Genomic DNA, 25095 nt, shown 5'->3' on the forward strand with positions numbered 1-25095 from the left:
AAAAGCCTCAGACTGGTAAAAGGAGAGCAAAAGTCTCTGCCCTGCAATGGTCAAGACCAGCCGCAGATGGAGGAATGAATGGGGGATGGGATGAACCTCCCCCCTGGAGGAGGAGCAAGACTGCGTAGACCCAGACCATGACGGGTCTCCACTAGCTGAGACAATGACGGGACCCCCGAGACCTAGGGACACAGCGCTCACCTAAGAATAAAGTTGAATCAGAACAATAAGAAACATCCTGCCAAGCCACTCTATATCATTAGTGGCAATGCAAAATAGTACAGTCACACTGGAAAATACTTTGGCATTTTCCTTGAAAAATTACCTTTCTCTTAGATATTTTTACCTAAGTGAAATAAAAACCCTACATTCACACCACAATCTGCAAGTGAATATTTATACCAATTTTATTCATAACTGCCCCAAACTGGAAACTATCCAAATATCCCTTAATTGGAAAATGATAAATTAAATGTGGTAGAGGGCTTCTCTGGTGGTGCAGTGGTTAAGAATCCCCCTGCCAATGTAGGGAACATGGGTTCGAGCCCTGGTCCAGGAAGATCCACATGTTGTGGAGCAACTAAGCCCGTGCACCACAACTACTGAGCTTGCGCTCTAGAGCCCGCGAGCCACAACTACGGAGCCCATGTGACACAACTACTGAAGCCTGCGTGCCTAGAGCCCCTGCTCCACAACAAGAGAAGCCACCACAATGAGAAGTCCATGCACCGCAACGAAGAGAAGCCCCCACTCTCCACAACCAGAGAAAGCCCGCGCGCAGCAATGAAGACCCAATGCAGCCATAAATAAATAAATAAATTTATTTATTTTTTTAAAAAAAATGGGGCTTCCCTGGTGGCGCAGTGGTTGAGAGTCCGCCTGCCGCTGCCAGGGACACGGGTTCATGCCCCGGTCCAGGAAGATCCCACATGCCGCAGAGCGGCTGGGCCCGTGAGCCATGGCCGCTGAGTCTGCACGTTGGGAGCCTGTGCTCCCCAACGGGAGAGGCCACAACAGTGAGAGGCCCACACACCGCAAAAAAAAAAAAAAAAAATGTGATAGGCACTTCCATAAAAGAGAATCCTACTCAGCAATAAAAAGGAAACAGCTACTGATATATGCGATGACATAAATGAGTGTCAAATGCATTAAATATGCTAAGTTAAAAAGGCCAGAATCAGAAAACAGGTAAGTGACTGCCTAGGGCAGAAGATGGGATCAGGAATGACAGCAAAAGGGCATCAAGTAATTTTTTTAGTATGATGGAACTGTTCTTTATCTTGTTGTTGTAGTGGTTATATGACAGTATACAACTGTCAAAACTCACTACACGGGTGAATTTTACAGTAATTTTACTATATATATATATATATAAAAACCTGAATTTTTCAAAATATGAAAAATGTTAGGGGGCCAAGACAAAATAGGAAGTATATATTTAAATAACTAGAAAATGAAATGATAGATGATAGATACAAAGAGATATGAAAATATGATAAATCGTTATTCATATTGCTAAGACTGAGAAATCAATCCGAACTCTAAGTTTGAAATTCTTTCAAAATTAAATTCAACAGGGTACAGAAACATGAGCCTTAAGGAAAACCATCTCAAAAACAAAACAAAATATAATGTATAATCAATAGGAAAAAATTATGAATGCAATAAAAAGCAGGAAAAAAGGGAAAAAGTATTGCCTTCACAGGGCTCACATGACAGTAAGGGAGATAAACGAACTGTGGAGAAATAAAAAGTGCAACAAAGGAAAATAAAGCAGAAATAGAGGGTAAACGTGGTGGGGGCTACGTTTTATTTATTTTTCATCCTACTCTTTTATTTTGAAAACCTTCCCGAAGATGTAGAACATAGTGGGAATTTGAATTTTTTTTGTTGTTTTTTTCTTGGTTGCATCCAGTCTTAGTTGCGGCAGGCGGGCTCCATAATTGAAGAATGTATGCTTCTTAGTTGTGGCAGGCAGACTCCTTAGTTGCAGCTCACCAGCTCCTTAGTTGTGGCATGTGAACTCTTAGTTGCAGCATGCATGTGGGATCTAGTTCCAGGACCAGGGATCAAACCCAGGCCCCCTGCACTGGGAGCGCAGAGTCTTAACCACTGTACCACCAGGGAAGTCCCTGAAATTTTTAATATAATTTATATATTTAATTTAAATATAAGAGACAGCCAAAAGAGAGTTTGGGAGAAACTTGATTTACATTTTAGAATGATCATTTCTGCAACTGTGCTAAGAACAATGTGGACTGGGGAAAGCAGAGAAGAAGTGGAGAGACCCCTTAAAAGGCAACGACAGCCCCCTAAGGATAAGAGGCCTTGGAGTAAGATGGTAGGCAAGTTAAGAGAGTGAGCACTGGTTTGGGATATCTTCTAAACGTGGGCTACAAAATTTAGAATGTGAGGTACGAGAAAAGAGAGAAATCACGGACTAACTCAAAAGGTTTTGGCCTAAGCAACTGGGTGAATATTGGTATTATTTATTGAAATGAAGAAATCCTGGGGAGAAGATTTAGGACAGGCCTGGGGTCAGAATCAACAGTGGTTGTGGACATGTTATGGGTGCAGTGTCTAGTGTACTAGACAAATGGAGATATCAAGCAGACAGATGGAGAGCAAAGTCTAGAGTTCAGAGAAAGCTCAGCCGTCAAAATATAAATGTGGGGTTTCATTAGCACACAGATAGTACCTAACTATCGGACTGAATAATAAAAGTAAACACGCCGAGGACTTCGACCTGAGGACTCCAACGTGATAAAGGTGGGGAGTCTGCACAGAAGCCAGCAAAAGACAAAATGAGGAGGCAGATGTGACAAAAGCAAAAGAAAGGAAACACTTCAAGAAGATGGGAATATTCAGCTGATGGATGGTTCCAGTTTTATTCATGGCTTCCAAGTTAAGATCTAAAAAATTACAAGACTTAAGCTGAATGATACACAGAGAAGTTACCACATCCTGTATTTCTTTTTTTAAAGAATGAAGAGAGGGTAAAGAACAAGAGTATAAACTTAAGTTTACAAGTAAATAAAAAATCAGTTCTTATGCTAAAAGTTTAGACTTTTTTCTTCTTCTAGGGATCGATCGCATCCTGGAAATATTCTGTCCTGGTCTGAGGAGAGCAGAGTAACACAGTTCTACAGCCACCTAAGCCCACGGACGTGCTTCACTCCAGCCACGCACAGAGCTATCAGCTCTAAAAGTCCACCCAGCTTTCTGTCCTAAGCCTGCACTCTCTGAACTCCCTCTACAGTCAACTCGCTGCTCTTTTGCCCGTCACTAATCTCCAATCCAATTGCATTCATTCTCTAACCTGATTTTGGCTTCTATACCAACAGAGACCAGGGAGGCTGCAGATTCCTCAGACACAGAACGCTGAAAGGCTGGGCCTGGCTGCTTGCTGCTGTCCACTTCTGCTTCAGCATCTTCTTCTGCTGATTGTTCTTTGATTTCTGCTTAACAGTAAACAAGAGAATACAAAAAGTCATTCTGCATTATACCAATCTTTAGTGAATTTATCTATAAAGCATACATCGTAAAGGAAAAATAATGAAGCAACAAATGACAATACTTAACTAACGTAGGAAAAGCTTATATATATATAATTAATGGTACTGTTTATATTTATTCTATATTATAAAATGATAATCAAAATAATGTAAAACAGGGCATACTTTTCCAAATTACAATTGACGCAAATCTTAATAATAACTGTTAAGAACCTTATTTTCAGGATTATAGCAGTTCCTCTACACAACAAATGTGACTCATAAAAAAGTTTCTCGGTAAGTTATAAATTGAAATTATCATTCATTTAAAACAAGCATTACGGCCTCTATCAGCCATTCTAAAAGTTAAATGACTGAAAAGAACACAGTGCCTTTGACTCCAGTGCCTTTTTCAGTTATCCTCAAGACTCCAACCCCGAACACCTCACACATACTTTCTTAGGAGGCAACCTAACTGTTGAGAGGGTTTCCAAACACCATTACCCCTAATATCATTCCTCTCTTTAAATAAAACAACATATCCACCACCCTGTCTCTCACACTGTATTGTTAGACATTAACAGGCATGATCCCTGCACTAGCGCTCCTGATGCAACCCCACGCTCCTGGCTCCATCTTTCCTTTCTAACTGGAAATTTACACATACTTTTCTGCACCACTATCCCCAAACAAACCAACCAACCAACCAACAAGAAAAGCTTATAGTCGTTTAAGCTCCTCCTGTCTTTTCTTCCTTTCACCACCAAATTTCATGCAATGGGACTCTGGAGTGGCTGCCCTCCACCTCAGACCCTTCCTACAAGGCATCCATCCTCCAACCACAGCACTGTTCTCGCCACCTCACTGGTGGCAAAAGAACTAATAAATAATCCCGGGCTACTCACAAGCCTTCAAACACTCCAGAAATTCATCTGGCACCAAGGAGTACTCACTCCCTCTTTAGTGAAATGCTTTTCACCTCTTAAACACAGGGAGATATCAGGGATTACTATGGGCTTTGGAGTCATGAGGACAAGTTCCACCAACTACAAACTAGGCAACTTTATGTAGACGTCATCTCTCTCAGCTTCAATTCACTCCCCATAAAATCAGAAAGCTACCTATACTTCACGAGTTTGTTAACAAAGATTAATTGAACGGTCTAGTGTCTGCCTCTTCAGCTGATCTGAGACCTCTGAACGTGAGTACAGCTCTCTACGTGTCCTTTACGTGCTCGTCTTTTGTGTGTGTGTGTTTTCTTAATAAATTTATTTATTTATTTATTTTTGGCTGTGTTGGGTCTTCGTTGCTGCACGCAGGCTTTCTCTAGTTGTGGTAAGCGGGGGCTACTCTTCGTTGTGGTGCGGGGACTTCTCACCACGGTGGCTTCTCTTGTTGTGGAGCACGGGCTCTAGGCACACGGGCTTCAGTAGCTGTGGCTCGCAGGCTTAGCTGCTCCGTGACATGTGGGATCTTCCTGGACCAGGGCTCGAGCCAGTGTCCCCTGCACTGGCAGGCAGATTCTTAACCACTGTGCCACCAGGGAGGCCCAACTTACTGATTTTTTTTTAATTTATTTATTTTTGGTTGTGCCAGGTCTTAGTTGCGGCAGGCAGGTTCCTTAGTTGCAGCATGTGAAGTCTTAGTTGCGGCATGCATGTGGGATCTAGTTCCCTGACCAAGGATCAAACCCGTGTCCTCTGCATTGGGAGGCGGATTCTTAACCATGGCACCACCAGGGAAGTCCCTGACTTACTGACTTTTAAGTCAACATCCCTAACCCTACCTCCTGTCCTGAGCTCCAGACCATACTTCAACTGCATACGAGGCACATCTAGCAGCTTGAACACTCACTTTCACATCAAATCTGATTTCTTACCTCTCAGATTAGCATGACTTCCCTGTCAAAGTCTTCTAGATTCAAAATGAATTTTAGGGAACTATTCTGACAAATGAATAATTTTGAGAACTATTAATTTTTTAGTTAGAAATAATTATAAACAATTGTAAATCCTGTCAAATCTTAAAATTAATGATGCAATGAGGCATCAAACATAGGGTTTTGGTTTTCCTATTTAAAATGTTTCTTTTGTGCTCACTTCGGCAGCACATATACTAAAATTGGAACAATACAGAGAAGATTAGCATGGCCCCTGCGCAAGGATGACACGCAAATTCGTGAAGTGTTCCATATTTTTGATGCAAGAGGGAAGAGATGTGGGGATATATGTATATGTATAATTGACTCACTGTTATAAAGCAGAAACTAACACACCATTGTAAAGCAATTATACTCCAATAAAGATGTTAAAATAAAATAAAATAAAATGTTTCTTTTTAAAACTGAAGTAGAAAAGTTGACCATAAATTAAGTGCTTGTGGGGCCTATTAATCACGGTGTCTCTCCTGCCTACTTCTAGCCACAAAATTGGTATAGAATCAAATCTACAAATACAAAATACATTTGTATCAAACAAGGATTATAAAAAGATCTGCAGGGCTTCCCTGGTGGCGCAGTGGTTGAGAGTCTGCCTGCCGATGCAGAGGACACGGGTTTGTGCCCTGGTCCGGGAAGATCCCATGTGCCGCAGAGCGGCTGGGCCTGTGAGCCATGGCCGCTGAGCCTGCGCATCCGGAGCCTGTGCTCCGCAACGGGAGAGGCCACAGCAGTGAGAGGCCCGCGTACCGCAAAAAAAAAAAAAAAAAAAAAAAAAAAAAAAAACACCACAGGGAGCAAAGTCACCCCATCAGCCTGGACCGCTCACTCTCAGAAATATTACACGGAAGAAAAATGAATGTTTTATTTAAACCACTGCTGTATTTGGACACCTCTGTTCCATCAGTTTAGCCCATGCTCTAACACAGAAACCAGCATTAGGTGTGGAGCACTGCCCTAACAAAAACTTAAAATAGGCGGGCTGGTGAGTAGGTGAGAGAACAGTGATAGCAGTGTTTGGAAATCAACTGACACCATTTATGCTGTATCAAAATATATGGTAGTGCTGTGACCTGCAATAACTTGAAAAGCAGACCAGCTGCCTCCAGAGCTCTAGGGAAAGCATCTGGAGAGAGCCAGGAATTATTCTGCGTTGCCTGCCCTCTAGCACTTTTACAACCAAAGACAGAAAGGAATACAGTACGGCTTGAGAGATTCTCTCTGCCTATAATATTCAAAGTACTATAGAATGACCATATATAAAAACACCTTTAAAGAACCATTTCATTTCTACCCAGAGATGTCCAGAGCACATGTGGGGTATGCCCTTTTTGTACCATTTCTACTACTAGGTAACAAGAAAGGGTAAGAGTCAAGAGAAGAAATGAGAACTGTAAAAGAGGAATAAGAAGAGGGCCTCAGAAGCTTACAATGAGGCAGGTGGATGAGGGTCATGTCACCACATCCCTGGGAACACGTTTGTCCTAAGAACCAGCACCATTTAGCCTGCATTTCCCCCCCCCCCCAAAATCAGGGTCCCTCCAATAGGTATGGCCTGTCCGTTCTCTCTTAATATGTTGCTAACCACCACTATGGCCTCTAATCAGAATTTTTCTTCTAGCAAATTGAGGCACAATCTCAGGTATTCTGTTGTTTTTCTCCCCCTGAAAAATAAAACACATAACACTTTAAACATTCTTTGGGTTTTCTTTATTGTTTATAACTAAGGGGAAGTAAGTAAGAGGACAATCTCTCTGCCTGTCTCTCTCTCTCTCTCTCTCTCAAATTAGACCTAGAAAGAAACAGTAAGGTTAAATATGAATGTTATTGGTGGGTTGGTAGGTCTTCAGGTACACAACTTTTGAAATTTCAGAGGGGAAAAAAAACAGATTCAGACAAAGGGATTTTTTTTCTTTTTTAAGAAATGGGACCAGGAACAGGCCTGATCCACAAGGAGGACAGTAGTAAAGCAGGCTTTAAGAGTTCTCTTTTCTTAAAAAAAAAAAAAAAAAAAAAAAAAAGGAATATTCTCCTCTAGCTATTTTTCCTACTGGCTCTGCCCATGATTCTAACCTGGATCTGCCAAAGATCCAATAAGGATTGGTGTGTTTTGGTCTTATTTTTGGTTTGGATTTTGTTGTTTTAATCATTTGTTTTTTAAGGAACAAGGAAAAGTCCTATAACTGCTTCCTAGGGAACAGTTCCAGCCACAAAATAGAAATAGAAAAAGGCATCCCTAAATATGTGAAACTACATGTAATAATACAACCTATTTCTTTTGGCTGTCACTCTTCATTTAGTAGAAATGTTAGGTCTCACTATCTGTCAAAGTCAAGGCAGGACAATTAAACTAGTGTTTACGTCCCTCTCCTCTCTTAGCCCAAGTCTTCGAAAGACTGTCAGAGTTTGGCAGCAGAATGTGAAACAGACTACTCTGGCTGAAATGAAACCCAAATATCCAACAAGAGATGTCATCCAGAGATGCTCTGGATGAAATGACTGTGAACCCAGAGACAACTGAGGGAACGGTTCTGATGCAAGTACTTGGCTACCTGCAGTTAACTAATAAAAATGCCTCAAACACCATCCTGTACTTGTGCCTAATGCAAGAAAGCTGGCCTTTCAACCTGTGCCACTTTGCAGTTTTTGCCTTTCATGGGATTCTATTTGTCCAAATGACTACAGTCCAGAAATGCGCAAATAAGAACAAGCACATACTTTTTAAAAAGAAAATTTAAGTGTTGAGAATTTCCTGGTGGTCCAGTGGTTAGGACTCCGAGCTTTCACTGCTGAGGACCCAGGTTCAATCCCTGGTCAGGGAAATAAGATCCCACAAGACGTGAAGCACAGCCAAAAATAAATTTTAAAAAAAATTAAAAATTTAAGGGTTATATTTTTCTTTGATACAAAATCTCCAGTGTACCTTTCTCCTTATTTTGAACCTGACCTAAAATACTGACAAAGCCAGTTGGTCTCAAAATGCTCTAAAACCAGAAAGATGGAGTCCTCTCCAACCCTGGGGATGATCAGAGTGGGGTGGTTTTATTCAAAGCACCTACTTGTGTGTAAACTCAAACCACCAGGTGTCACATGTGGGTGGTAACTACACTAAAGAACCTAAGAGAACTTGGATAGCGTGTGCACTCTAGGCAAACCTTTGTAGATACATAGGTAAATGGGACACAACTGTAAATTAGCTCTAACCGTGCCCTTACACAATGCCATTCCACCTCCCATGACTCTTACCCTTACTTAGGATTAATCCTAAATAGTTGGTTCTATGACACAAAAAAGTTTAAAATTAATAGCAAAGGCTGTTTTGCTGCTTTAGTTAAAATCAAAGGCTTGCAGTCAAATGGTCCAGAATTTGCATCATATCTCAGTCATTTGCTAGCAATGTGACCTTCACAACTTGCTTAATTAACCTCATCTCAATTTCAGTTTGCTAATCATTTAACAGATAGCTAATGCCAGCTACTATAAAACTGTCTCTGAGGATCAAAAAAGAGAATACACTGGGCACTTAGCCTAACGCCCTAAGTATACAGTAAGTGTACGTATGTAGCTGCTACTCTGATTACCTACACTCACATACTATAACTATGTATTTACTTTCCATCTAGTTGGATATCACCCACCAGATCACACATTATTAAACTGTATTGTGGGAAGTAACAGGAATAAACAGAACATTTATTTAGCACCTCCTGGCTGTTTGCTAGGGATTCAATAAATCATTGCTTTAGAATGATTTTTTTACCAAACAAAATTTTGGGTAACTACTATGTACCACACATTCTAGTCCAATGGTAGCACAAAAATACAGTCTATTTTATTGTGTTTATCAGGGTACATATGAGAAAACAACTCTTTAATAGGGAAAAAAAAGAGTCAGGATCCCTATGCTTAATGGATCTATTCAGGAAATAGCAAATGATGGCAACAGGACACAATCACTGACATGATGGAGGTACAAGGTATCATGGGAGTTAAGGGAAGAGGTGGAAAATATAATTTAGAAAGGCTTCAGAAAAGTATCAGAAGCCCAGCTGAAACTAAAAGGACAAGTGTAAGTGTGCCTAATAGTTCTCTCACTTAATTCTTCTCTTTTAAAAAAGAGTAATCTCTGAAACTAACACAACACTGTAAAGCAATTATATTCCAAATGGATAAAGAATATGTGGCACATATATACAATGGAATATTACTCAGCCATAAAAAGAAACGAAATTGAGTTATTCATAGTGAGGTGGATGGACCTAGAGTCTGTCATACAGACTGAAGTAAGTCAGAAAGAGAAAAACAAATACCATATGCTAACACATATATATGGAATTAAAAACAAATTGGTTCTGAAGAACCTAGGGGCAGGACAGGAATAAAGACGCAGATGTAGAGAATGGACTTGAGGACACGGGGAGGGGGAAGGGTAAGCTGGGATGAAGTGAGAGAGTGGCACTGACATATCTGCACTACTAAATGTAAAACAGATAGCTAGTGGGAAGCAGCCGCATAGCACAGGGAGATCAACTCGATGCTTTGTGACCACCTAGAGGGGTGGGATAGGGAGGGTGGGAGGGAGACGCAAGAAGGAGGGGATATGGGGATATATCTATATGTATAGCTGATTCACTTTGTTATACGGCAGAAACTAACACAATATTGTAAAGCAATTATACTCCAATAAAGATGTAAGAAAAAAAAGAAGTTTAAAAAACCAATAAGTTGTAAAGATCAACAAAGAAAAAAAAAACAGAGGAATATCTGGACTTCCCTGGTGGTGCAGTGGTTAAGAGTCTGCCTGCCAATGCAGGGGGACATGGGTTCGTTCCCTGGTCCAGGAAGATCCCACGTGCCGCGGAACAACTAAGCCCAAGTGCCACAACTACTGAGCCTGCGCTCTAGAGACTGCGGGCCACAACTACTGAGCCCACGTGCCACAACTATGGAAGCCTGCAAGCCTAGAGCCCGTGTCCGCAACAAAAGAAGCCACCGCAATGAGAAGGCCGTGCACCACAACGAAGAGTAGCCCCGCTCACCGCAACTAGAGAAAGCCCGCGCAGCAACAAAGACCCAACACAGCCATAGATAGATAGATAGATAGATAAATTTATTTTTAAAAAAAGATAAGGAAACTAAGTCTGAAAGTTAAACAAGCTTGAGGTCACATAGCTAACAGGAAGCAAAGCTGGGATACACAATCAGATTTGTGTAACTCCGAAGCCCAAAGGTGCGCTTTCCACTACTACACACTGCCTGGTACAATATCTGATCTGATCATAGCTCATAAGTTTTATGAATAAATTCATGTTAAACCGAAATGTTAATATTTTACTAGGACCATGTTACTGAGGAATCATTTGTTGAATATGAAGAATGAGATGAAAGTTGAAAATATAGAGTTTTTCTCTTTACTTCTTAAGCACTACTGAATAAAATTATAAAGTAGTAAGAACATTTACTTCACAGCAAAGTTCATGGAAATAAAATATTTTGATCTTGGTCAATATGAAATTTCCCCCCAAAGGTTAAATAATTCTTTGAAAGAGCTGTATGTATCCTACAAATATATTCAGCAAACTCACCAACATGACAGCGTAATAGACTATAAGATGTCAAAAATATTCTAGAGTCCAATTATGGCCTCCTTACCAATACACAGTGCATCCCTTCAATGCACGCTATCTTTTTACTCAACATCGCCAGTTATTAGAGAAATGCAAATCAAAACTACAATGAGGTACCACCTCACGGCAGTCAGAACGGCCATCATCAGAAAGTCTACAAATAACAAATGCTGAAGAGGGTGTGGAGAAAAGGGAACATTGTTGGTAGGAATGTAAACTGGTGCAGTCACTATGGAAAATAGTATGGAGGTTCCTCAAAAAACTTGAGTTACCATATGATCTAGCAATTCCACTCCTGGGCATATATCCAGCCAAAACTATAATTTGAAAAGACATGCACCCCTATGTTCACAGCAGCACTATTTACAACAGCCAAGACAGGGAAACAAACTAAATAATGATTGGATGAAGAAGATGTGGTATATACATACAATGGAATATTACTCGGCCATAAAAAAGAATGAAATAATGTCATTTACAGCTACACAGATATACCTAGAGATTATCATATTAAGCGAAGTAAGTCAGAAAGAGAAAGACAAATAACATATGATATCACTTATATGTGGAATCTAAAATATGACACAAATGAACTTATCTATGAAACTGAAACAGATTCACAGACATAGAGAACAGACTTATGGTTCAGCAGGGGGGACAGATTAGGAGTTTGGGATTAGCAGATGCAAGCTATTATACATAGGATGGATAAACAACAAGGTTCTATTGTATAGCACAGGGAACTATATTCAATATCCTTTAATAAACCATAAAGGAAAAGAATATGAAAAAGATATATATATATATATATATCTGAATCACTTTGCTGTACACCAGAAACTAACACAACACTGTAAATCAACTATACTTCAATTTTAAAAAATAAAATAAATTAAAAGCAAAGCATCCTATCTTTTAATTTTTAGATTGTATTTAATCAGGGGTTCTAGCATGCTGGAGGGAGAAATTACATCTTTATTTATACTGACCTCTGAGATTTAAAATTTTAAAATAAACCCATTTCATCATGAATATACGCACAAGCAGAGTTGTACAGCCATACTCATGTCTCTGTCACCAATAGAAAGCAGATAATTTATCACATTCAATGCTTGCAGATATCCCCAAAATATCACTTACCCTCATCACTACTTCAAAATTACCATAATTATAAATTAGATTTTATGATTTAAGAATAAATAAAGAACACATTATGAAATTACAAATTTGGCTTTTTTCTATTTTGGTAATATTTCAATATAACTATTTATCTTTGCAATTTTATTTTATTAGTTTTAAAACATTATTTGGAAAAGGGTCTGCCATAGGGGTCAGTGACGGGAAAAAGTGTACCACTAGACAGCACCCCACTAGACTATATACTCTATGAAAGCAGCTACTTTATCTGTTTTACAAACCAGAGCCTATCACACAACCTGGATGATGTTCAGTAATTGTTTAATTAACTGATTAATTAAACATTGTGTAATACAAAGCAAGCAGATAAATCTTATTATACACAAACACATAAATTAGAAAAAGCACAGAAAAATATAAATTTTTAAATGGGCTAATATTTGGTAATTACGTTAGTCAACACGAACATCCATTTTTCTACTAGTTATCCAAACCATACGCATGCTTCTATGATTTAGTCAACTACTAAGTAGAATAAAAATTATTTTTCTCTCTCCTAACTTCCTTTACCTCCCCAGAACTGGCAATACTTTCCTTGCTTCCTTTATAGTACTAAGACTACAAAAGAACGTATATCTAAGAAATTGTGTAATCATGTCCTTTCCTTCTTTTGAACAGTGGTGCTCAAAAAAAAGTCTGCATCCCAACAGTTACGTTTTCCAGTGGTGTGGGGCTCACTGAGTCTAATGTATCTACTACATCCAGACTGTGCTCTAAAGCTAAAGAACTGGCACATGATAAATAGCAAATATTTTACTTATTCTATCTTTATTCATTAAACTACTTGACACTCATTAATATCAGGATAGTCACCACTTTCAGAGGGCATGTAAAGACATTAAAATGTAAGCAACTATAAATAAATACAAAAGAATGTCAAACAGTGGGTCCCTAGAAGCTAACACTTCTACAGCTAACTTATTCTCTTTATACTTACCCATAGTTTCATAAATTTTCACAAATATACATTACTATTATACTTTTAATATGATTTTTTAATGTAAGCACAAAAGAATTAAGAAAAAGACTCCGATACTTATCAAGACCTCAAAACCACAGCGACATTAATTAGGATACTAACTGTCAAAATACAACTGCTCTCTGGATATTTTATTTAGTTAAAAATATTTCCTTTAGTTTTTCTATATGACTTCTTAAAAATGTGTTTTTAATGGATACTCATTTTTCACAACTAATAAAAGAAACTAAATAAACCCAACAAATTACAATATACATCTTCACCATGTAATAATGGATATTTATAGCAATGTTAATCTTCTTCTGAGCCTTATCTTTATTTAGGCCTAAAAATCCAATGCAAATAATATGAGGATATTTAAAGAGACATCTTCATGGCTAACATTTAGTAAGTGCTTACTATGTCCTAGGCAATGTTGTAGGTGGTTAAACGCATTAACTCATTTAAACTTCACAACAACCTTATGAAGACGGCTGCCTGGCCTAGGACTTTACACAAGCTAATAAGTTAGTCTGTTACTGTTTCATGGATGCTGGCAGAAGACACAAGACTCCTGGATCAAAGACAAAAGGACTGTATTACTCACTGCACAGCAAGCAGCAGAAGCATGAGGATACTGTTGTCAGTTCCCTTCGGGCCCCCAAGTGTCACGGGGGCAAAACCATGGGCCCAAATGGACTCCTGCACTCTCAGTGAACTGTATTACAAGGAACAAAGAGTGTGGGAAACCACTGCTTTTATAGTAAAAGCATTAAACAACCTGCTCTTTGTCCCAGAGGGAGACACGACCTCATTCTTCAAGGTTGCTCACTGCAAACACAACCCTGAGAAAAGGCCCAGGTAAGGAGTGGCCAAGGCCTTCCATTGCTGGCATACACAAGATGTGTCAGGTGCAAGGGACCCATGGCGGGGTAGCCCCAAAACACAGCTACTATCATCATCTCCATTTTACAGATGAGGAGGCAAGATAAGAGGTCAAGGAACTTTGCTCAAAAACACAATAAGCAGAGGAGTTTGAATTCAAACACAGGCAGTGTGGCTCCAGAACCTCAACTACCACTAATCACTACTACGTTGAGTGTGAGCTGGAGCAAAGAAACTGAAGAAATCAAAATAACTGCAGAACTGAAAACAAGAGGATCACATGAAGCAACAGTAACTCTGAAGACAATGTTGGGATGTGGTGGATGCACTGGAGAAAACAGAAGAATCTAAAACAGTGAAGATGAAAGAAGATTAGTCAAAGAAAAAGAATAACACATACAACAAATATGCATAATTACTACTACTTAACAAGGAAAATACACTGAATGGAAAAAAATATTCAAAGATTCTATGGAAAAAACCATTTTTGAAATGAAGGATGGATTCTACAGATCAATGCAGCTCAATCAAAGCAGAAGAAAATATAAGCTGCCCCAGCCCTTAACAAAGGAAGCAGATAAAACGTTAAGAAGCAAGTGGAGGACCCCCAAACAGAATCTATAACCATGACCTGCACAGTGCCCCCTCGGCACCACTTCATGCCTCTCTGCCACTGAAGCCATCATGCCGCTCCTATTCCTAACTCTAGGTGTGAACTATGACTATGGTACTTGGATACCAGAGATTGGTTTACTTTTGAAACAGACTGGATCAGCAATTGACATATGATAAAAACTGGTCCTCCAATTCTGTTTAGCTGATACAGAGTCACGCTCCCTCTCCAGGGATATGGACAAGAAATCATGTGGTACCCAAGTTTGCAGGCAACCATCTTCCATCAAGGGGAGCCAGCCATAGGATGCAGCTGACTAAAAAAAAGGCAGAGAGATACAATGAACCAGGAATTTTGTGACAATAGTGAGGCTGACTTAAGCCAACTCAAACCCATCTGATCTCTGAACATGACAGTACATGACCCATAGATTTCATTCTTTCTTCGAATTTGAATTATTTTACTTTTTTTTTTAATTTTTAATTTTTTTATTTTTGGCTGTGTTGGGTCTTGGTTGCTGTGTGCAGGCCTTCTCTAGTTGAACCGAGTGGGGGCTACACTTTGTTGTGATGTGCGGGCTTCTCACTGCAGTGGCTTCCTCTGTTGCACAGCAGGGGCTCTAGGCATGTGGGCTTCAGTAGTTGTGGCTTGCAGGCTCAGTACTTGTGCCTTGCGGGCTCTAGAGCGCAGGCTCAGTAGTTGCAACGCACGGGTTTAGTTGCTCCACGTCATGCGGGATCTTCCCAGACAAGGGCTTGAACCTGTGTCCCCTGCACTGGCTGGCAGATTCTTAACCACTGTGCCACCAGGGAAGCCCCGAGTTATTTTACTTTTAATAACAATATCCTGGCTGGTAGACTCTAATAAATGGATATCAACTTTCATACACGACCCAAGGAAACAAAACAGACTATACATTCTATTCAAGTGTTGCCCAAAATTTACATAAACTAGCACATATTAGAATGCAGAGAAAAGAATCCTGCAGCCTGTGGAAGAAAAACCACATTCAAAGAACGATAGGCAAGATGAAAAGGCAGAGGGCTATGTACCAGATGAAGGAACAAGATAAAACCCCAGAAAAACAACTAAATGAAGTGAAGATAGGCAACCTTCCAGAAAAAGAATTCAGAATGATAGTGAAGATGATCCAGGACCTCGGAAAAAGAATAGAGGCAAAGATCGAGAAGATGCAAGAAATGTTTAACAAAGACCTAGAAGAATTAAATAACAAACAGAGATGAACAATATAATAACTGAAATGAAAAATACACTAGAAGGAATCAATAGCAGAATAACTGAGGCAGAAGAACGGATAAGTGACCTGGAAGACAGAATTGTGGAATTCATGGCTGTGGAACAGAATAAAGAAAAAAGAATTGAAGACAGCCTAAGAGACTTCTGGGACAACATTAAACGTAGCAACATTCGCATTATACGGGTCCCAGAAGGAGAAGAGAGAAAAAAAAGGACTTGAGAAAATATTTGAAGAGATTATAGTTGAAAACTTCCCTAACATGGGAAAGGAAATAGCCACCCAAGTCCAGGAAGCACAGAGAGTCCCATACAGGATACACCCAAGGAGAAACATGCCAAGACCCATAGTAATCAAACTGGCAAAAATTAAAGAAAAAGAAAAATTACTGAAAGCAGAAAGGGAAAAACAACAAATAATATACAAGGGAACTCCCATAAGGTTAACAGCTGATTTCTCAGCAGAAAATACTACAAGCCAGAAGGGAGTGGCATGACATATTTAAAGTGATGAAAGGGAAGTACCTACAACCAAGATACTCTACCCAGAAAGGATCTCATTCAGATGTGATGGAGAAATCAAAAGCTTTACAGAAAAGCAAAAGAATTCAGCACCACCAAACCAGCTCTAGAACAAATGCTAAAGGAACTTTTCTAAGTGGGAAACACAAGAGAAGAAAAGGACCTACTAAAACAAACCCAAAACATTTAAGAAAATGGTAATAGAAACATACATATCAATAATTACCGTAAATGTGAATGGATTAAACGCTCCAACCAAAAGACACAGGCTCACTGAATGGATACAAGAACAAGACCCATATATATGCTATCTACAAGCAACCCACTTCAGACCTAGGGACACATACAGACTGAAAGTGAGGGGATGGAAAAAGATATTCCATGCAAATGGAAATCAAAAGAAAGCTGGAGTAGCAATACTCATATCAGATAAAATAGACTTTAAAATACAGAACGTTACAAGAGACAAGAAAGGATACTACATAATCATCAAGGGATCAATCCAAGAAAAAGATATAACAATTATAAATATATATGCTCCCAACATAGCAGCATCTCAATACATAAGGCAACTGCTAACAGCTATAAAAAAGGCAATCAACAATAACACAATAATAGTGGGGGACTTTAACACCTCACTTACACCAATGGACAGATCATCCAAACAGAAAATTACTATGGAAACAGAAGCTTTAAATGACACAACAGACCAGATAGATTTAATTAATATTTATAGGACATTCCATCCAAAAACAGCAGATTACACTTTCTTCTCAAGTGCGCACAGAACATTCTCCAGGACAGACCACATCTTGGGTCACAAATCAAGCCTCAGTAAATTTAAGAAAACTGAAATCATATCAAGCATCTTTTCTGACCACAACGCTATGAGATTAGAAATCAATTACAGGGGAAAAAACGTAAAAAACACAAACACATGGAGGCTAAACAATACGTTACAAAATAACCAAGAGATCACTGAAGAAATCAAAGAGGGGCTTCCCTGGTGGCGCAATGGTTGAGAGTCCTCCTGCCAATGCAGAGGACACGGGTTCGTGCCCCGGTCCAGGAAGATCCCACGTGCCGCGGAGTGGCTGGGCCCATGAGCCATGGCTGGTGAGCCTGTGCATCCGGAGCCTGTGCTCCGCAACGGGAGAGGCCACAACGGTGAGAGGCCTGCGTACTGTAAAAAAAAAAAGAAATCAAAGAGGAAATTGAAAAATACCTAGAGACAAATGACAATGAAAACATGACGATCCAAAACCTATGGGATGCAGCAAAAGCAGTTCTAAGAGGGAAGTTTACAGCAATACAAGCCTACATCAAGAAACAAAAAAACTCTCAAATAAACAATCTAAACTTACACCTAAAGGAACTAGAGAAAGAAGAACAAACAAAACCCATAGTAGAAGGAAAGAAATCATAAAGATCAGAGCAGAAATAAATGAAATAGAAACAAAGAAAACGATAGCAAAGATCAATAAAACTAAAATCTGGTTCCTTGAGAAGATAAACAAAATTAATAAACCATTAGCCAGACTCATCAAGAAAAAGAGGGAGAGGATTCAAATCAATATAATTAGAAATGAAAATGGAGAAGTTACAACAGACACTACAGAAATACAAAGCATCCTAAGAGACTACTACAAGCAACTCTATATCAATAAAATGGACAACCTGGAAGAAATGGACAAATTCTTAGAAAGGTAAAACCTTCCAAGACTGAACCAGGAAGAAATAGAAAATATGAACAGACCAATCACAAATAATGAAATTGAAACTGTGATTAAAAATCTTCAAAAAAGCAGAAGTCCAGGACCAGATGGCTTCACAGGTGAATTCTATCAAACATTTAGAGAAGAGCTAATACCCATCCTTCTCAAACTCTTCCAAAAATTGCAGAGGAAGGAACACTCCCAAACTCATTCTCTGAGTCCACAATCACCCTGATACCAAAACCAGACAAAGATACTCCGAAAAAAGAAAATTACAAACCAATATCACTGATGAACATAGATGCAAAAATCCTCAACAAAATACTAGCAAACAGAATCCAACAACACATTAAGAGGCTCATACACCATGATAAAGTGGGATTTATCTCAGGGATGCAAGGTTTCTTCAATATATGCAAATCAATCAATGTGATAACCCATATTAACAGACTGAAGAATAAAAACCATATGATCATCTCAGTAGATGCACAAAAAGCTTTTGACAAAATTCAACACCCATTTATGATAAAAACTCTCCAGAAAGGGGGCATAGAGGGAACCTACCTCAACATAATAAAGGCCATATACAACAAACCACAGCAAACATCATTCTCAATGGTGAAAAACTGAAAGCATTTCATCTAAGATCAGGAAAAAGACAAAGATGTCCACTCTCACCACTATTATTCAACATAGTTTTGGAAGTCCTAGCCACGGCAATCAGAGAAGAAAAAGAAATAAAAGAAATACAATTAGGAAAAGAAGAAGTAAAACTGTCACTATTTTCAGATGACATGATACTATACATAGAGAATCCTAAAGATGCTACCAGAAACCTAATAGAGCTAATCAATGAATTTGGTAAAGTTGCAGGATACAAAATTAATGCACAGAAATCTCTTGCATTCCTATACACTAATGATGAAAAATCTGGAAGAGAAATCAAGGAAACACTCCCATTTACCATTGCAACAAAAAGAATAAAACACCTAGGAATAAACCTACAGGAGACAAAAGACCCAGAGGCAGAAAACTATAAGACACTGATGAAAGAAATTAAAGATGACACCAACAGATCAAGAGATATACTGTTTTCTTGGATTGGAAGAATCAATATTGTGAAAATGATTATACTACCCAAAGCAATCTACAGATTCAGTGTAATCCCTATCAAATTACCAATGGCATTTTTTACAGAACTAGAACAAAAAAATCTTAAAATTTGTGTGGAGACACAAAAGACCCCGAATAGCCAAAGCAGTCTTGAGGGGAAAAAACGGAGCTGGAGGAATCAGACTGCCTGACTTCAGACTATACTACAAAGCTACAGTAATCAAGACAATATGGTACTGGCACTAAAACAGTGATACAGATCAATGGAACAGGATAGAAAGCCCAGAGATAAACCCACGTACCTATGGTCAACTAATCTATGACAAAGGAGGTAAGTATATACAATGGAGAAAAGACAGTCTCTTCAATAAGTGGTGCTGGGAAAACTGGACAGCTACATGTAAAGGAATGAAATTAGAACACTCCCTAACACCATACCCAAAAATAAACTCAAAATGGATTAGAGACCTAAATGTAAGACCGGACACTATAAAACTCTTAGAGGAAAACATAGGAAGAACACTCTTTGACATAAATCACAGCAAGATCTTTTTTGATCCACCTCCTAGAGTAATGGAAATAAAAACAAAAATAAACAAATGGGACCTACTGAAACTTAAAAGCTTTTGCAAAGTAAAGGAAACTACAAACAAGATGAAAAGACAGGGCTTCCCTGGCGGCGCAGTGGTTGAGAGTCCACCTGCCGATGCAGGGGACACGGGTTCGTGCCCCGGTCCAGGAGGATCCCACATGCCGCGGAGTGGCTGGGTCCGTGAGACATGGCCGCTGAGCCTGTGCATCCAGAGCCTGTGCTCTGCAGCGGGAGAGGCCACAACAGTGAGCGGCCCGCATACCACAAAAAAAAAAAAAAAAAAGTTGAAAAGACAACCCTCAGAATGGGAGAAAATATTTGCAAACGAATCGACAGACAAAGGATTAATCTCCAAAATATATAAACAGCTCATGCAGCTCAATATTAAAAAACAAATAACCCAATCCAAAAATGGGCAGAAGACCTAAATAGACATTTCTCCAAAGAAGACATACAGACGGCCAAGAAGCACATGAAAAGCTGCTCAGCATCACTAATCATTACAGAAACGCAAATCAAAACTACAATGAGGTATCACCTCACACCAGTTAGAATGGGCATCATCAGAAAATCTACAAACTACAAATGCTGGAGAGGGTGTGGAGGAAAGGGAACCCTCTTGCACTATTGGTGAGAATGTAAATTGATACAGCCACTATGGAGAACAGTATAGAGGGTCCTTAAAAAACTAAAACTAGAACTACCATATGACTCAGCAATCCCACTACTGGGCATATACCCAGAGAAAACCATAATTCAAAAAGACACATGCACCCCAATGTTCTTTGCAGCACTATTTACAATAGCCAGGTCATGGAAGCAACCTAAATGCCCATCAACAGACAAATGGATAAAGAAGATGTGGTACATATATACAATAGAATATTACTCACCCATAAAAAGGAACGAAATTGGGTCATTTGTAGAGACATGGATGGATCCAGAGACTGTCATACAGAGTAAAGTAAGTCAGAAAGAGAAAAATAAGTATCGTATGTTAACCCATATATGTCAAACCTAGAAAAATGGTACAGATGAACCAGTCTGCAGGGAGGAAATTGAGACACAGATGTAGAGAACAAACCTATGGACACCAAGGGGGGACGGGGGGGATGAATTGGAGATTGGGATTGACATGTATACCCTAATATGTATAAAATGGATAACTAATCCATTCAAAAAACAAAAAGAATGCAGAGAAAACTCCAGAGAACATCTACTTCTCTAACAGCAGACTAGGTAATTTGAAACAACCCTCCCACTGAAGACAAGAAAACTGAGTAAAATATTTTTGAAAGTAAAAATGTCCTAAAAGCATCAAAAAACTAACAAGGTTGTAAAGAATTACTAAAGGAAGGTAAGCCTGATATTCAGGGCTGCATTTCCCATGGGAGTGTCGGCTGCTCAGGAAAAGGCAACCAAGAGCACGCACTGTGACTTTCAACAGACTCATCGATAGTCCTAGAAGTCTACAACCATCCAGGGAATGGGAACTCAAGATGGCAGGAACCCCTAAGTTGCGGACATCAACAGGAAAAATGAACCAGAAATCAATCTCTGCAAGGAGTGCTGCACAGCTTTGAGTTACATGCTTGGAACAGAAAATAGAGACATGAAACTGAACTGAGGTGCTCCTAAAATACTAGTGCCCCTAGGTACCAGTAAAAAAAAAAAAAAAAAAAATCAAAGAAAAACTATCTTTTAGGGGAAAAACATCAATCTATTTCTACAAATAAATTGTCCAGCACACAAGCATACATAATCAGTTACATGAGGAGACAGGATGACATGAGCAAGAATGAGCAGAAACAACTGAAACGAAACAACTCCAGATACTGCAATAATCAAACAAAAATTTTAAACCAACTGTATTTACCATGTTAAAGGTAATAAAATCAGAGCATTAAAATTTTCAGGAGGGAACTAAGAACTACAAAAAGTTGCAAACTTGAATAAAGAACTTTTTTTTTTTTTTTTTTTTTTTTTGCGGTACGCAGGCCTCTCAGTGTTGTGGCCTCTCCCGTTGCGGAGCACAGGCTCCAGACGCACAGGCCCAGCGGCCATGGCTCACGAGCCCAGCCGTTCCGTGGCATGTGGAATCTGCCCGGACCAGGGCACAAACCCGTGTCCCCTGCATCGGCAGGCGGACTCTCAACCACTGCGCCACCAGGGAAGCCCAGAACTTTTAAAACATAATAAATGGACTCAATTGTTATGTTTAACAAGCGATTACATGGTTAAAAGGGGATAAGAAAACTGTAAGATCTATCTAGAATGATCTGTTTAGAACAAAGGACAGTGGAACAAAAGTATTAAAAAAATTTAAAAGAGAGGGTAAATGGTAACAAACACAGTGAAACAGTCTAATGAACATTTAGTTAGAAGAAACAAAGAATGATACAAAAGCAGTAGTTGAATATATAATAGCTGAGAATTTTCCAAAGCTGATGAATACGTCAAGAAACCTCAAATTCCAAAATGTAGAAAGTATACAAAACCAACGAAATATAATAAAATTAGAAATGAATAACAAAAATCAAGGAGAAAATCCACACAAACAATTGGAAACTTTTTAAACTCTCTTAAAACAGCTCAGAAGTCAAAGAGGAGACCAAAACTACAATTAAAATACATTTAGAAAATAAGGATAATAAAAATAATATCGAAACCTAGGGAAAACACTAGGAATCATGTTAAAACAAAATCCAGCCTTAAACACCTTTTTTTTTTGGTTTAAGTAATTAATAAAAACTAAGTAAACATTTACTCCATAAGTTGGAAACGACATACACAAAAGTTTCTACAACTGATGATACAAATAAGTTTAAGCAAACATACAAATATTGACATAAATCACATTTTTATATATTAGTTATATACAACTGGAAGACAGGTGTTTTTTGGGTTTTTTTTTAATGTATCATTTATAATAGCTCCCCTTCTCAGGGCTTTTAGTGAGAAGTTTTGCCTCCAGATCTGCTAAACTCATTCAGAAATAAAGAAGGATTAAATATCATGTCTAGACTTTCAGGTAAAACACAGTATCAGTTAAAAATGTCTCCACATAGAATTAAGGTACAGACACTTCGGGCTATGCAAAAACTCTAGAGAAATAGGCTTAGTGAAGTCTAATGATCAAGGCAGAACTTCTGAAAAGGGAGTTGAGGGTGGGTATTCACAAAGCGAAGAGTTGAGGTAATTCTTTAAAAAAAGACCTGGATAATTGAGAGAGTGGTCTATATAGAGTGAAAGCCAAGACACGAGCATGCACCCAGTTTGATTATGTTCTTCCTTTGTGAGAAATGAGGTACCCTGGGCAAGACTGAAGTCTAGTATGAACTAAGAGTGCTGGATAAAACTGTTAACGATACAGTCTCAAGGTGTCATTTAACCTTGCGTTAATTAAAATATGGAAGGAAGGGGCTTCCCTGGTGGCGCAGTGGTTGGGAGTCCGCCTGCCGATGCAGGGGACACGGGTTCATGCCCCGGTCCGGGAAGATCACACATGCCGCAGAGCGGCTGGGCCCGTGAGCCGTGGCCGCTAAGCCTGCGCGTCCGGAGCCTGTGCTCCACAACGGGAGAGGCCACAACAGTGAGAGGTCCGCGTACCGCACAAAAAAATAATAATAATAAAAAAATAAAATAAAATATGGAAGGAAGGGTTCAAACAAATGCTCACCGACTCTAGACTCTTAAGAATGGAACTGATGTACCAGGGACAATCTGGGGAAAGTTCCCTCCGGTGGGACTTTGAAAAGTCTACAGCCTAGAAAAACTAACAAACTAAGTCAAAATTCTAATAAAAAATGTAAAGTTGGCCAGAGAGAAGAACAGTAGTTACCACGGGGTGGGGAAAATGAGGAGCTGTTGGTCAAAGGGTACAAACTTGCAGTTTTATAGAATGAATATGTCTGGAGATCTAATGTACCAACATGATGACTATAGTTAATAATACTGTAATACTTGAATACTGAAAATTTGTTCAGATAAAAAAAGAGCAGAAGCTTTCAGACACAGCAGACATCATAACAAGTTAAGTTCTCAGGGATAAAGAGAAACACTACATAATAATAAAAGGGTCAATTCTCCAACAACACATAAAAATCCTTAACACATACATATGCACCTAACAACAGAGTGTCAAAGTACATGAGGCAAAAACTGATAGAACTACAAGGACGAATATATAAATCCACTATTATATATGGGGATGTTAATAGCCACCTATCAAAAACAGATCCAGCAGACAAAAAATCTGTAACAACATAGTTGAACTCAACACCACCATCAATCAACTGGATATAATGCACATCTTTAGACTACTTCATCCAACAGTAGCAGAATACACATTCTTCTCCAGGTCAGATGGAACATTTACCAACAGACCAAATAAATTTGTTTCTGTGCCTTGACACAAATTTAAAATAATAAAAATCATACAATGTCTGCTCTCAGACCACAATGGGAATAAGGGAAATTCATAGCATTGAATGCATATATAACAAACAAGGGGGGCTTCCCTGGTGGCGCAGTGGTTAAGAATACGCCTGCCAATGCAGGGGACACGGGTTCGATCTCTGGTCCGGGAAGATCCCACATGCCGCAGAGCAACTAAGCCTGTGTGCCACAACTACTGAGCCTGTGCTCTAGAGCCTGTGAGCCACAACTACTGAGCCTGCATGCCGCAACTACTGAAGCCCACGTGCCTAGAGCCCATGCTCCACAACAAGAGAAGCCACTGCAATGAGAAGCCTGTGCACCACAATGAAGAGCAGCTCCCACTCACCGCAACTAGAGAAAGCTCGCGCACAGCAACGAAGACCCAACACAGCCAAAAATAAATAAATAATTTTTTTAAAAAAAAGAAAGAAGAATCTAAACTCAATAAACTAAGCTTCCACTTTAGGAAACAGCCTTGTCAACAGATGGTGCTGGAACAAATGGACATCCAAGCACACACAAAAAAAGAATCTAGACACAAACCTTACACTCTTCACAAAAATTAACTCAAAATGGATCACAGGGGCTTCCCTGGTGGCGCAGTGGTTGAGAGTCCGCCTGCCGATGCAGGGGACAGGGGTTCGTGCCCCGGTCCGGGAAGATCCCACATGCCGCAGAGCAGCTGGGCCCGTGAGCCATGGCTGCTGAGCCTGCGCGTCCGGAGCCCGTGCTCTACAACGGGAGAGGCC

General features: G+C 39.4%; 1 protein-coding gene across 4 annotated transcripts in view; it reads right to left on the reverse strand.

Moving 5' to 3' along the window:
- The window catches only part of KMT2C (lysine methyltransferase 2C), a 293733-nt gene that overhangs the window by 184952 nt on the left and 83686 nt on the right, over window positions 1–25095 (reverse strand). For 2 of the 4 annotated variants that reach the window (XM_079931159.1, XM_079931156.1), the window contains exon 3: window positions 3320–3458. In XM_079931159.1, the coding sequence (XP_079787285.1) occupies window positions 3320–3458 (139 nt within the window). Of the gene's footprint in view, window positions 1–3319; window positions 3462–25095 lie in introns of all 4 variants that reach the window. The other 2 variants (XM_079931155.1, XM_079931157.1) reach the window with 1 other exon arrangement.

The sequence above is a fragment of the Stenella coeruleoalba genome, assembly GCF_951394435.1.
Source record: "Stenella coeruleoalba genome assembly, chromosome: 9".
Lineage (NCBI taxonomy): Eukaryota > Metazoa > Chordata > Mammalia > Artiodactyla > Delphinidae > Stenella > Stenella coeruleoalba.